The sequence below is a fragment of the Megalops cyprinoides genome, chromosome 25 (assembly GCF_013368585.1).
Source record: "Megalops cyprinoides isolate fMegCyp1 chromosome 25, fMegCyp1.pri, whole genome shotgun sequence".
NCBI lineage: Eukaryota > Metazoa > Chordata > Actinopteri > Elopiformes > Megalopidae > Megalops > Megalops cyprinoides.
In genome coordinates this window covers 2,410,580-2,423,586 of record NC_050607.1, presented here as the reverse complement: position 1 = coordinate 2,423,586, position 13,007 = coordinate 2,410,580, and the positions used below count along the sequence as shown (strand labels likewise).

General features: G+C 45.3%; 1 protein-coding gene across 1 annotated transcript; it reads right to left on the bottom strand.

Annotated features, from left to right (window-relative positions):
- Positions 1–777: 777 nt before the first annotated feature.
- Positions 778–10,561, bottom strand: yaf2 (YY1 associated factor 2). Its single transcript, XM_036520251.1, has 4 exons — positions 10,430–10,561; positions 10,018–10,143; positions 2,024–2,176; positions 778–1,722 (listed from the first exon to the last, which is right to left on the bottom strand). Exons 1-4 carry the CDS (start codon positions 10,453–10,455, stop codon positions 1,485–1,487), a joined length of 543 nt encoding a protein of 180 aa, XP_036376144.1. The 5' UTR covers positions 10,456–10,561; the 3' UTR covers positions 778–1,484.
- Positions 10,562–13,007: the final 2,446 nt, after the last annotated feature.

Here is a 13,007-nt window from a genome sequence, read left to right as displayed (position 1 = left end):
AGAAGGTGGTAGAACAGAAACAAAACCGTCCGCCACAACAGCTTATCTACAAAACGCATTTATGCGGGTGATGAAAACTGAACAGCACGGTGTCTTTTGTCTGAAAACGAAATGAAAATGAATACTTTGTGACTCAGAAAATCAGTTTGCTCTTCATGTTTCAGAAGGTACATAAGTGTCCTTTACCTCTGTTGCCATCCTTGACCTCTGCATCGTCAGTGCCCTTCATTAATGCCATTGAGAAGGCGGCTGAAAAGGCTGAATTTTTGTTGAATTATGTATGAAAGTGCCAGAAAGCAGTGTCTGTACAGACTCTTCGCCCCTGATACACACAAGCTGTCAGCACAGCCAGGGATGCCCCCAGTCTGGGGCTCACTGCTGCTCTCGCACTGTGAATTCAGAGGGCAAGAAACACCCCTATACTACTCCAGGAAAGATGCAGTACACCAGAGACCTCAGAATTCCCATTCCTGCCCAACTCTGATGTGGAGGAGCTACACCCCCAAACACACACCACTGTGGACTTGCAGAGAACAAATTCCCCCGGGAATGGCAATCCCTGCTGCCATGGATCCCAAAAACAGACTTTAATAACTTCATATTTAAGATTCATTTTCCAAAAGGGTCTATAATTTTCATTTTATTTTGTGATCATTTCTATATTATAAACCACTGTTAATGATGACAAGCTAGCATCTATAAAATTATTGAGAAGCAGACTGACCTCTTTAACAGCAAATTCAGAATTTCATTGTTTTACAATTTTTTTTTGTCTTCGGACAGTAAAACAATGCTATTAACTGATCGTACACGTACATCAGCACAGCTTAGTATAACCAGAAACATAATGGTGATCTATGATATCATGTGCTGTAAATGCTGGCATAATACAAATGTTTTTACAGAGTTTTCTCATGGACCACACCAAGTACCAGCAGGTGGATTGAGCCAGAGAAAACTTCTGTTGCTATCACAGTTAAATTCATCAATGTGACCGTACACTTGGAGATCGCTGCTTCATAATCTCTCCTGAAAAGCATATTCATTAAAAACACGTTTTTACAACAGATCCATTTCATGCCACGACAGAGTTGATGTTGGAGAGGTACAGAAACAAATGACTAAATGTGTATTGACAATATAACACTGATCTGATGTGAAATACTACATTAACATGGTGCTGAACAGTTGGTACCATTCAGGAATAAAGTACATATTTTTCATTATATCAAGAGTGGGGGGAATAAAAAGCTTTACAGTTTATTTTAAATGATCTTGACATGAAACAATTCTCGGTGAAAACAACAAACCGACCAGGACAGGAAACACTCTCGAGGACTTCCAAAAATGCCAACCACAATGACAATATGGCATGAAAAGGCGGGGTGTCTTTCCGAGACGGGAACCGGGGGTGCGCCTCCACGTAAGTTCTACAGGTGCATTCTGGGAAATGAGTGATGTAAGAGGGTGGGGGGGCGTATCTCTTAGTGGGACTCTCCGTTGACCGAGGAGCACTCTCCCCGCGGCGAGGACGACCGCGAGATCCCTCTTTCGGTGTTGTCGGAACTGGAGCCGCTCTGGCTGTGCTGGTCCGCCGATGCGGCGCTGGAAGTGGGCGTGGCCTTTGTTTTCTCCTTAAAGTCTGTGATAATAACAGTCAGGTCCCCCACCGTCACCTCCAAGTGCTGCGCGCTGCTCCTGTCCACGTTTTTTAATCTTGGCCTGGGGGGGGGCAAAGGAAAGATCAATCAAAGCTCAAACTCGGAAAGAAAAAGCCTCAGGGGGAGGGGACAGAGAAGATTATCAAGATTTTGCATTTCTTCACAACGGATTCACAAGTGATTCACTCTCAGCTGCTTTTCATCAGGAGAAATGGAATGCACTTAAATGAACTTGACCTACATATATGCATGAGCTGATGAACAAAAATGGAAGTGCAGCATTATGCAAGAGATGTGGATCACTGAAAAACAAAACTTTTCCAAACCAATGTGTCGCCCAGTGATGTGACGATCATCCTCACCTCATCTTCTTGTGGCTGTTCTTTTTGAGCGTTGGTTCCTTCTCGCTTTTCTCTTTATCTGTCTTTTCTTTCTTCTCTTTCTTTGGTTGTGTGGGGGACGCAAATTGCTGGGTTACTTGCTGTGCCACCAACTGGGAAACTGGACGTGGCTTCCTGGAAGAGAGGAACAAAAGGGATTTATTTCTAAGAACTGTCGCGGCCTGTGATGAATGGATAATTAGCGGGAACAGCAGAGAGCGGTATTCAATTAAAACTGTGACCAAACATCAAAACGACAAACCTCTGACTAACAATAGTGTTTTTGCTTTTCTCTTGACACCGTCTCAGAGGAAACCTAAGCTGCTGCAGTTTATTACATTTTGTGTCACAGGTTTGGTTTCCTCAGGCTGTGAGCCAAGATAAGGAAGGCTGACATTTACTAAGAGATGTAGAAATGAGGATGGATCTGTGACCTCCATGGTGCGATGCCACTTAACACCCACCCTTGTGCAGGCCCAACAAAGCACTGTAGCTGTGGAGAAACTGCATTAGCATTAGCGTTCTGGTTTCATCACAGAATGGCACCAGGAGACAGGACAGGCAGGCAGGCAGGGAGGCACATGTCTGAGGCATTCGGCTCGGCCCAGCACAGCTTGGCCTGGCACGGCCTGGCACGGCTTGGCCTGGCACAGCTCGGCATGGCCTGGCACGGCTTGGCCTGGCACGGCTTGGCACGGCCCAACACGGCTTGGCCTGGCACAGCTCAGCATGGCATGGCCCGGCACGGCCTGGCACAGCTCGGCATGGCCTGGCACGGCTTGGCCTGGCACGGCTTGGCCTGGCACGGCATGGCCTGGCACGGCTTGGCCTGGCACAGCTCGGCATGGCATGGCCCGGCACGGCTTGGCCTGGCATGGCTTGGAATGGCCCAGCAGAATATCTCAGAATATCAGCGGCCTAAAGAAACACCGCAGCGCACATGCTGTTTGGCTTCGCACTCCACTCATGGACTGTACCAGAAACGAGCAACCGACTCATATTTCAGCTTGGGCAAACAGGAAACCCACAATCAGTAACTGCACTGTGGAAAAGCTGTGAATGGTAAATGTTCATGTCCCCTGTCACCACTGCTCCGCAGCACACAGACGCCACATTGTGTGCTCCTGCCACAGCCGCATGCCTGAGCAAAGGCTGCGCGCCCTGTATCTGTGACGGAAACTGACAAGTGTGAATACAGCCGCTGAAAGGCCTGTTCTCTGGCCGGGCTGAGTCCATGCAGAGGGGAACATCCCTGGGAGAGGTCTTTCACTGCGGCTGCAGACCCACTGACCGGCCATCCAGCTGAGAGCACACCGCCGAGCCCTTCAGGCATCTAGCCCCCCTGCACATCTGCAGTCACTTTCACGCAGATCTGTCAAGGGCCTGGTGTCTTTCTCTGTCTTTCTGTCAGGAAACACTGACAATTGCTGTACAAACACTCTTCCTCATACTTTTCCTCTACATATGTGGCCAGCCCTTTGACTGCCATGATTAAATTATAACCGTTATTTTATCTCGGCTTCCTTTTAGTTTTTAGTTCTACAACTGCACATTAGACTGCAAGTAACACTGTTCTGACTGAAAGCAAGCAAAACATGAATGTTTCTCCACAGCAGGTCCCACTGAAAGCCCTGGCAGGTTTCATTAGCAGGGGGATGACTGTATTCACTCACTCTTTCCCACGAACAGCCCGTAATGAATTTCCCAGACTGGATTCCACAGAGGAATATCTGACATGCTGCACCCCAGGGATTCATGGCTTCACACAGACCCACACAGTAAATAGAACCATAGTTTTTTTTAACACATGTTAATGCTGCGTGCTGCTAACAATTTAAATTCAGAGTCCTCGGTGATTATATCAAAGCATTGATTACAAGGATAATTGATCAGGGATTGAAGCAGCTCCACTGATGCCGTACGCTCTGTGTTAAAATCACCTCCGTGGATCAAGAATCCACTCACAAGATACATTTTACAAAGCACAATCAGACTAACAGAGGGAAATCACAGTGTTCCAAGACTATAAGTAAACGTTAATAACACAGCTGTCACATCCTTGTGCCCAGTGCACCGATACCAACCTTAACCTGTTCACAGATTCACGTGACAGCTGTATGCTCATCATTATCTTGAAAGAATTTTCGTTAGTCTTCCTGCCTGAGCCGGCTGAAACCACCCTGACTGCCTCTGTCTGCCCCTGACGCCTCTCGCCCCACGCAGTCACCCCGTGTCACTGCTTTTGACACCCGTCTGTCACCTGTCAGCTCCTCCCGCCCTGGAATTCTCCGGCGTGTTTAATGCCCACCTGCCAGCTCTCCTGGCAGCTCTCCCACTCTTACTCACACCGCTGTCTCTCAAGGCAATGATTTCACAACGCACCTGTTTTTCTGTCTGTGATTCATACCGAAAAAACCTTCCAGTACAATATCCACGTGTCTTCATTAACAGTATCCTTCTGACATGTGCAGACATCCGTGCTGATTTTAGCTGCACTGACCTTTAGGCTCGTGCAGTAATAAACACATACATAATGCATTTACGTCAACTGCAGGGCACTCTCAAAGAAATCCGAATTATAATGTGGTTAGTGAAAAGATGGCTCCATTACTTTAAGACCTGCTCCTAAACATAGCATCATGATTTAATGTAAAAAGACAACAACCCAGGAATAATTCACTGACTTTATTTCTCAAAAAAATGAACTGTATGAGCCAAAGGGGGGCAAACAGACTGAAAATAAGTGAAGCTAATTCTACAGCGAGGTCTTCTGTTTCCTCTTTCCCTTAGCTGCTGTCTCACCAGGGCTTCCTGTCTCATCCAGCCCTATGATGTCACTCCAAACCCACGCTGCGGCTTTTTCTCCGCTCTGTCCTGTGCTCTGGCACGGCTCTTCGGAAAGTCCTGGCAGAGTCTCCGTTTCATGCTTGCGTCAGCGAGATGAGGCTCTGCCCGTACACAGGGATGAAGGCTTTCACTGCCCTGCTTCGGTCTGAGGCCGTGACACTGTAATTACATGTGCAATTACAGGCCTACGCAGAGCGACCTGAAGGTGCAGGGCAGAGCGTTACCACCAGAGGCTACAGTGATCGTCTTACACATCTTCACTAACAGTGAAAACATAAAACATGTGGCTGCTTTATTTTTCATACATCACATTGCATTCACTCAGCAGACACTCTTATCCAGGGCAACTTCCAGCATAAGAGAACATGTATCCATTCATTTCATCCATTTCTCCACTATAAACATGGAGACTCACAACTCACCCCAAATCCATTGAACAGGATTTTGGGGTGGGGGGGCACTCCCTGATCTTTGAAAATACGTTTGGTGTTTATCGCTTCTGTATTTGCAGGCCATTAGGGATTTAACTGGATTAATTAGTAAGAAATCATTTTTTAACTCTCATAAATAAATGTAATTATTTGCATGTTTTTTAAAGCAGCATTCCTCCGGGAGAGATTTCAATGCCTCTTTAATTGGGCCATCATTCCAGTCAAAGGAGCGTACACAGGGGAAGAGATGCTGAGCGTAATTAGTGTCCTTGGCCGCCCACACTGACAAAATGTGTTAGCTCCACGCCGCTGGCCCGCCCGCGCACCGCGTAGCTGCATGTTTAACAGATGGCTCTCTGCCTCCCAAGGTGTACAGCACTTCCACACACCCCCCCAACGCCCCAGCCCGTGGGGACCGCGGGGGCTGCGCCTCAGCTGACAAAATCAACATGCCGTCATCCGCCCTGACCAGGTTGCTGGGAAAATAACAAAATCAACGAGGGATCTCTTAACAAAATACCTTCTGATGTGTTTAATGCCTTTGTTAAGAGTCACAGAGAGAGAGGGGGGACTTTGGGGATGCTGGCACCAACAGCACAAGGCTTCAGAGGGCATTTAAATAATCATCTACAGTAATTACTGTATGCGTGGATGCATCTGCGGATCCAATGACATAACAACCATTCTGCCGCAATGAGCATGGGTTCAGAGATCAAACGCAATGAATCATGGGATGTCAGCTGGTCGCACAGAGTAAAGTCTGTCGATGATCACTGATAGCATCTTTACTCCTGATAACTGCAAAAATCTACACTGCATTGGGCAGCTAATTGGAGCTCTGTGGCACTGTGTACCAAGAGGCATGCTGATCCCTTTCAAACGGCAGCACATTCCAGATATGAAATATCATAAGCTTCCAGTTCTGTTCTCTGCAGATTAGCGATGTTACATAAATTCCCAGGCGCCTTTCCCTGTCCTGCTCTGGAGAGACCTGAGGAGCTTCTCAATATATTTACAATGTAGATCAGAATGGTTCAGGGGCGTCGTAAATCCAGTTTAGTCACAACCCGTGAAATTCAGCAGACTAGTAATGACTGACACACTTTAATTCTTTCACGACACACCTTAAAACTGACACTCCATAAAACTGAACCCAACCCAACTGCATCACAAGGAGATTAACACTTATGCCATTTTGGCCAAAGGAAGTATATTAATCCAATATGCTACAAGATATAAATACGCTCATCAAAACTACACATGTGGTGAGAAACTGTGGTGCTAATCAATTTAGCAAAATACAAGTAAGTTTACAGTAACTACATCAATCATTAAAAAGAGGAATCAGAGGCATGCGTCCTTGTCTGGCTTTTGCTTGCATTGTACTCTGCTTCACTTATAAGACGCTTTGGATAAAAGCATCTGCCAAATGAACAAATGTAAATACACATCTCGCAGCTTTAAAATGCTGAGAGAACCGGGATGTCAGACTCTCTGGAGTACAGAGTAAAGGCAGTACTCCCATCAGCACTTTCCTCAGCACCTCATCCATCATGGTGCAGCCCCCGGGTTTCACTTCAGTCAGAACACTTCCGGGTGTCCTCCCCTCCTCCCCTCCCCCCCGCACACTGAGCGTTACGCCCCAGGCTCCAACTGTCAGCTGCTCCGCTCACCAGCGCAAGTTCCAACTGGAACGGCCCTGCGGGCTGCGATTTGAGAACCTGCCAAGCTGAAAAGTGGTAGTGTTGGTTATTCGGGAGGACGGGCCCACACCCAGCTGATGTGTCCACGTTAGCTATCAGCACAGAGGGGTAAAGCCAGCCTGAAACAGCGGGAGTAATGACAGTGACCTGCTGAAACACACACCACGTGCTTCTCAGTGACAAACGCCTTTGGTCACAGTGGATCAGAGTGCATCAGGGTGTGGGTTTGGCTCTGACAGGGAAAAAACGAAGCCCATTGCTTCAAGGCCAGCCTTCAGAAATGGGAAAGGGTGGGATGACCAGCCCAGCTGACAGAAAGCACATAGCATCGCAGGGCTGGATAAAACCCAGGCTGATCTGCTTTAGGACTTTCAGTCTCCTGAAGATCACTGCATCCAAGTCAATGGTTCATGACTTCCATCATGATATTGACGTCTCACTATAAAGAACAGGCTACATTGTTAAATTTGGCATCACCACTCACATCCAGTTGATTTCTTGCAGTTCTTCACCAATACTTTTGCCAAACAAATACTCAAGACATTGCGTAACCGCCAGTGTATTTTATTCGCTAAACTTGAAAACCAAAGGTTAGACTTCTTTTGACATGTAATGGGCAGCAGTTTAGCACAGTGGTAAGGAGCCCGGCTCATAACCAGAAGGTTGCTGGTTCGACTCCCCACTGCTGCTGTACTCTTGGGCAAGATACTTAACCCACAATGGCCCCAATAAATATCCAGCTGGATAAATGCATAACATGTAAAAAATTGTAATGGGTGTAAGTCACTCCAGATCTGCTAAATGGCAATAATGTAATGTTGATGTTACCTTCAGACCTAGTGTAGATTCACTCTGGATAATCTCCCAGCGCATGCTTTCTTCCTGCATCAAATGGCACATAGCTCTATTAAAGCCGTCTTATAAAAGATCAGTCCTCCCACACACTCTGCACATTTCTCCACAAGACCATGGTGTAAACATTCATTAGCTCTCTGTCAAAGTTAGCGCTGCTTGATTGCTATTATTTCCTGGCCTGGCAGACACCGCTGTGCAAAGGTACAGTCAGCTTACATTTTTAAGCCATTATTCATTTATGCAGCTGTAATTCTACTCAAGAAGTCAGAGCTGAATACCTTTCTCAAGAGTGCAACAGCATCGCGTGTTCAAACAAAAACGCTAGTTCTGCCAGGCAAAACTGAGAGTGAAGTCTTAAACTACAAAAACGTGACTCTCTTGTTCGTGACAAAACACAAATTTGTGCTAAATGCAAAAAACGAGAACATGTGTGAAGAAGGAGTGTGAATTAAAGTAGAGGTTTTGTTTTAGGCTGTAAGGAACACAGAGGTGTGGATTTTGAGCCAATCCGTTATTTACGTTTTCACAACTGATTCCGTGGGTGACACGCTGGAGAACTGCCTGACACAGCACTGTGACATGGTTAGGCTGCGTCGTACGTCATCCCCGGCTGGCGACTGTGTCACCTTCATGGCGTCATGCCGATGGCCCTCCAGCTGCTCGGGACAGGACCAGGACCCCCTGCCTGAGCCATGCTGAGCCGCGCGATGTGACTGGTGGAAATGCGGCAGTGCGTAGCGATGAGCCAGGGGGGTCCTACCTGACAGCTGCCGCACCCCCAGCTCCGGGGGGCCGGGCTCCCCCACAGACGCCGAGCAAATAGTTCAGCTGCCTAAGCACCAAATGGTGTCACGCTTCACATGCACTTCAATTATCGGGAGGACGCTTCGCTGGCCACAAATCAAAACCGCAGGGTTCAACCGCCTGCGATGCGCAATCCGGTCACACACCTCCATGTTTGCAAGAATATCATGGGACCAGACAACCGTTTCTTTCTCGCTCCTGACATGAGGCCCTGAGATGGAATGGCCTTTCTCTGATTTGACTCAAAAGTATAAGTATTAATGTCTGGAAAATATAACTACAGCCCAGTGCTGTCAGCTGCCTCTGCCTTCAGCCTCTGTGACAGCCACCAAAACACGTGCGTGATGGATAGAGAGGGGAAGAGTGATTGAAGGGCTGTCCGCCGCCTCTACCGAGGTCGTAAACTGCTCTAGCCTTGTCAAGGCTGCATGACAAATGCTGCTGAATCTGCTGCACTTGGGTTTGACCGAGCGTTCAGTGCAATCCACTGAGGAGACACCAACAGGAAATGACAGTGTCCTTTAACTGCAGCTGAAACATAGTATTCCTGACCTTTTCTGGCTCTCTCAAGGTTCTGCTTTTCCGGTTTTCCAGAGAAACAATCTGGGATTGGTCAAGTCAGAATCTATCAAGTGGACATCATCGAATTAAAAATGGTGTGAAGCTTGAAGCTCACCATAACCTGCGGCAGTTGCACTGGGCTATAGGTTATCTCCCTGCTAAAGGTGACATTATTACATACACATACTCTCTTTCTTACGGATTGAAGTTACCAAATGAGCTCTGTACAACAGCTACAAAGACACCTGTGGTTTTACCTTTGTCCAGTGTATGACTCAAAAACAGTAAATGCGTATTTCATAAATGAATAATATAAAATCTATTAAACAACTTTCGGTGGGTGCAAATCCGGTGCGTAAGCAACCAGAAAACAACCAGCCTACGCACCCCATCATAAAATACGCGTGGTATTACATGGAAACGCCGCTGCAAGGAGTACCTCCCAATTTGAGCGGGTTGCCTAAATGTTTAAAACACGAACAAGTTTCCTGTTAAAAACAGAAACTTAAAACGACCCGAATACAGTCATATCTTACAATCTGAGTCAGAAAATTACATTGCGTTTGCGTTCACTAGCCCACTTGCTATTCATTTTAGGTGACAGTTAACACGATCGCTACAGTAACATCTTTCAAAAGCTGTAATCTGTAATGTGAGGCTTATTCGGAAACACGCTCTGAAGTAGGCTACTGTAGCCTACTTATGCTTTCTGATCACCGGTTAAGCGAGGATTCAAACGGCAGCGGCGTGATCGGGAAGCGGCAGACCCACTTACCGTGTTGATGTTCCTTTCCGCACATCGCACATCATGCATTTGAAAGCCTCCGCGCTGTTCCTAAACGTGCAGACGCTACAGTCCCAGTATCCTTCGTCGGAAGAGGGCTTGGGTTGCCGCTTCGGCCTTCAAACAAAACAACAAACAGAAAGCACACCTTCACAATCGCGATCAAGGGTTCTCTGTACGCAGGTTGGGGGCACTTGTTTGCGAGCGTCTGCTGTAGAACACTTCTGAACCAAAAGTGAACAGTTTGCGGGGTATCTGATTTGACATTAAAACGGCCAGTCCGCCATGGTTGCTACAATGTAGCGGCTACCCCATTCACTCACTCGCTCCACTCGGTCAGAATAATTCCCCATATCTTTACAGCATCTCTCTCTCTCAGCTACGAATGAATTTTGCGCTTTACCTTGTCGGACTCTTCTTGTCTCCCATGTTGTCGAAGCTCTGTTTTTTATACTAATAAGTTACACGAAAAGGATTTAATTTTAAAAAAATGACCGATGAGATCGGATAGCGCAGCTTCCAGCTGTCGTGGAAACTCCAGTCCGAGGTTGGTCACGTGGTCGCAGTCTGTCCAATCAGTCTGAAGAGCCATTTTCTGAAAGGGAAACAGCCGTCTGGAGGCGGCAGGTTTGCAAGAATGGACAAATTGCACAACATGTCTTTCGGTCTTTGTCTTTATTTTACAGCTCACCTAATGGGGCTAATGTCATGTCGCTGCGAGTTAATGGACATTCAGCCGCTGCGCTCCACGGCAATCTGTTTCCCACATCCAAAACACGGGAGCTTTTTTTGTCGGTTTGTTACGCGATCTAACACAGCAAAGAGTTGATCATTTTTAAAGATATGATTTTTTTCAAGCAGCTACCGAAAGAATACAGACACAGTTTGAAACAAACTGGCATTTCGCGCACTAGAATAAAGATGTTCCTCTTTTGGTAAAACGCGTATCAGTAGTGCAGGGTGTCCTTGAGGAAAGGCTGTGCATAGCACTTTGGGAAAACGGATGAAGCTGCTATTCATTTGGCCGTTACTGGATGACCATTTTCCGTTCCACTGAGTTTAATTCTAAAAAGCAAGCATGCCACACTGGCAAAATCAATTATCTTTTGAAAAATGACTTCCTTCCCCCCTCGTTATTTTAGCAGGAAATGGAAAGAGGCTCATTGTGAAGACCGCAACTGCATTCCTACTTGACTATCATAGGCATATTTAGACAACCCTCAGGGAGTACCCTGACATTGTAACGATCACATCTGTGAGAGAATATTCACACAGAACTAAAAGCAGACATGTAGACCCAACACACAATAATGCAAGATTCCTGGTTCAATTTCCTGTTATGGGACAAAAAAGATGTTCTTACAAGGCATGCTTTTGGTTGCTTAATTAGTTGTGTTATTGCGTATTTGTAACTTGGAACAGCTACTTGGAAAATGTCATGCTATTAAGTTATTAATGGGCTATCATTATCATCCATGCATTAACATATGCAACAAGCATGTTTACTTACTTTGAGAACAAACTGTTGCAAAATGTGCTTTGCACACGTAAATGCATACCTCTAAGTCACTAAGACATTCCTAAAATATGCATTCTTTTTAATCTCTGTCACCTTTTGAGTCATTGATGTAAAGGATGGTTTGTTTCGTATGTTGTTTCTACTTGTCTATGGTGTTTTAATTAGTCCCCACTTGCTGGGAATGATAGTCAAAACAAGATGTTTTTAAACAGCACCCTGCATTGTCAATATACTTCTGCCAAACAACTGCACTGGAGTGAAGGATGTCTCATTAGAAATTTGTAATTTACTCACGCTTGATTGTCATTAGCTACTTATAAATCATGTAAAAGGAACACAAAGCCATACTTGCTTGCTGTTAATGGATGCAGCACAAGCACTGTCAAGGGAAAGAACAAAAGCCAGAGCTTTGGTTTTGTCTTGTCTCTTTGTACTTCACACATGTCACAAATCTGTGAAGATAAAGTTGGTTTCTTTTCTCAGCATCTCCAGTTAATCTGTCTGGTCAAAATGTTACCAGAGTCTCCATATTTTATTCAGTTGCTCCTGCATTGACATTAGTTAGCTGGCTGACTAAGAAGATCACCACCAGATTATTATTATATCAGTAATGATAATAGAACTAGGTATAATGTGAAAGAGGGCAAGTCATTCAGCAATTAATAAAATTTGATAGTGAATTTCTATAACACATATTACAGGTCTGCATTCATGTTTGTTTTGGTTGATAATTCTATAAACATGCATACAGTATGAATTGCTTTCTGTTAAAAGGAAAGTTGTAAGGAATCTTAAGTGGCACCTTGAAGACATCTGGCAAACACACACACACACACGTGTATGTATATATATGTGTGTTATTATAATAAATCAATAATTTGTAAAGAGATTTGTGTCTAAGTGTTAGTGTCAACGTATTTTAGGGAAAATGTGTGTGTGTGTTTGTGTGTGTGTGTGTATATATACACACACACACACACACACAAATCTCTTTACAAATTATTGATTTATTATAATAACACACATATATATACATACACACGTGTGTGTGTGTGTTTGCCAGATGTCTTCAAGGTGCCACTTAAGATTCCTTACAACTTTCCTTAACTTAAGCGTGCGTTTTTGAAAACATCATTTCATGTTAGCAAAGAGAGTGCCCGACTCGTAGTTGTAGGCACATTACTTTGTCGCTAAAAAGTGACGCCAAAATTGACTGGCATCGTGATTCGCTAATGATTACAGCTTCGATCCTGAAAGTGACGTAAGGACAATCAGTGGCGTGCGTCACTTTGGCGGCATTTTCAAATTGTAGTGTGGGCAGGTAGGTGGTTTGCAATGTAGTAACCACAAATAATTCACTTGTTAAAGAAAGAAATATACGCAGTAAAAAAAAAAAAAAAAACCTGGTAAGATTTGAGACCAATGTACAAGTAGTCAGTTTCCACTTGCTAGAAAATATCAC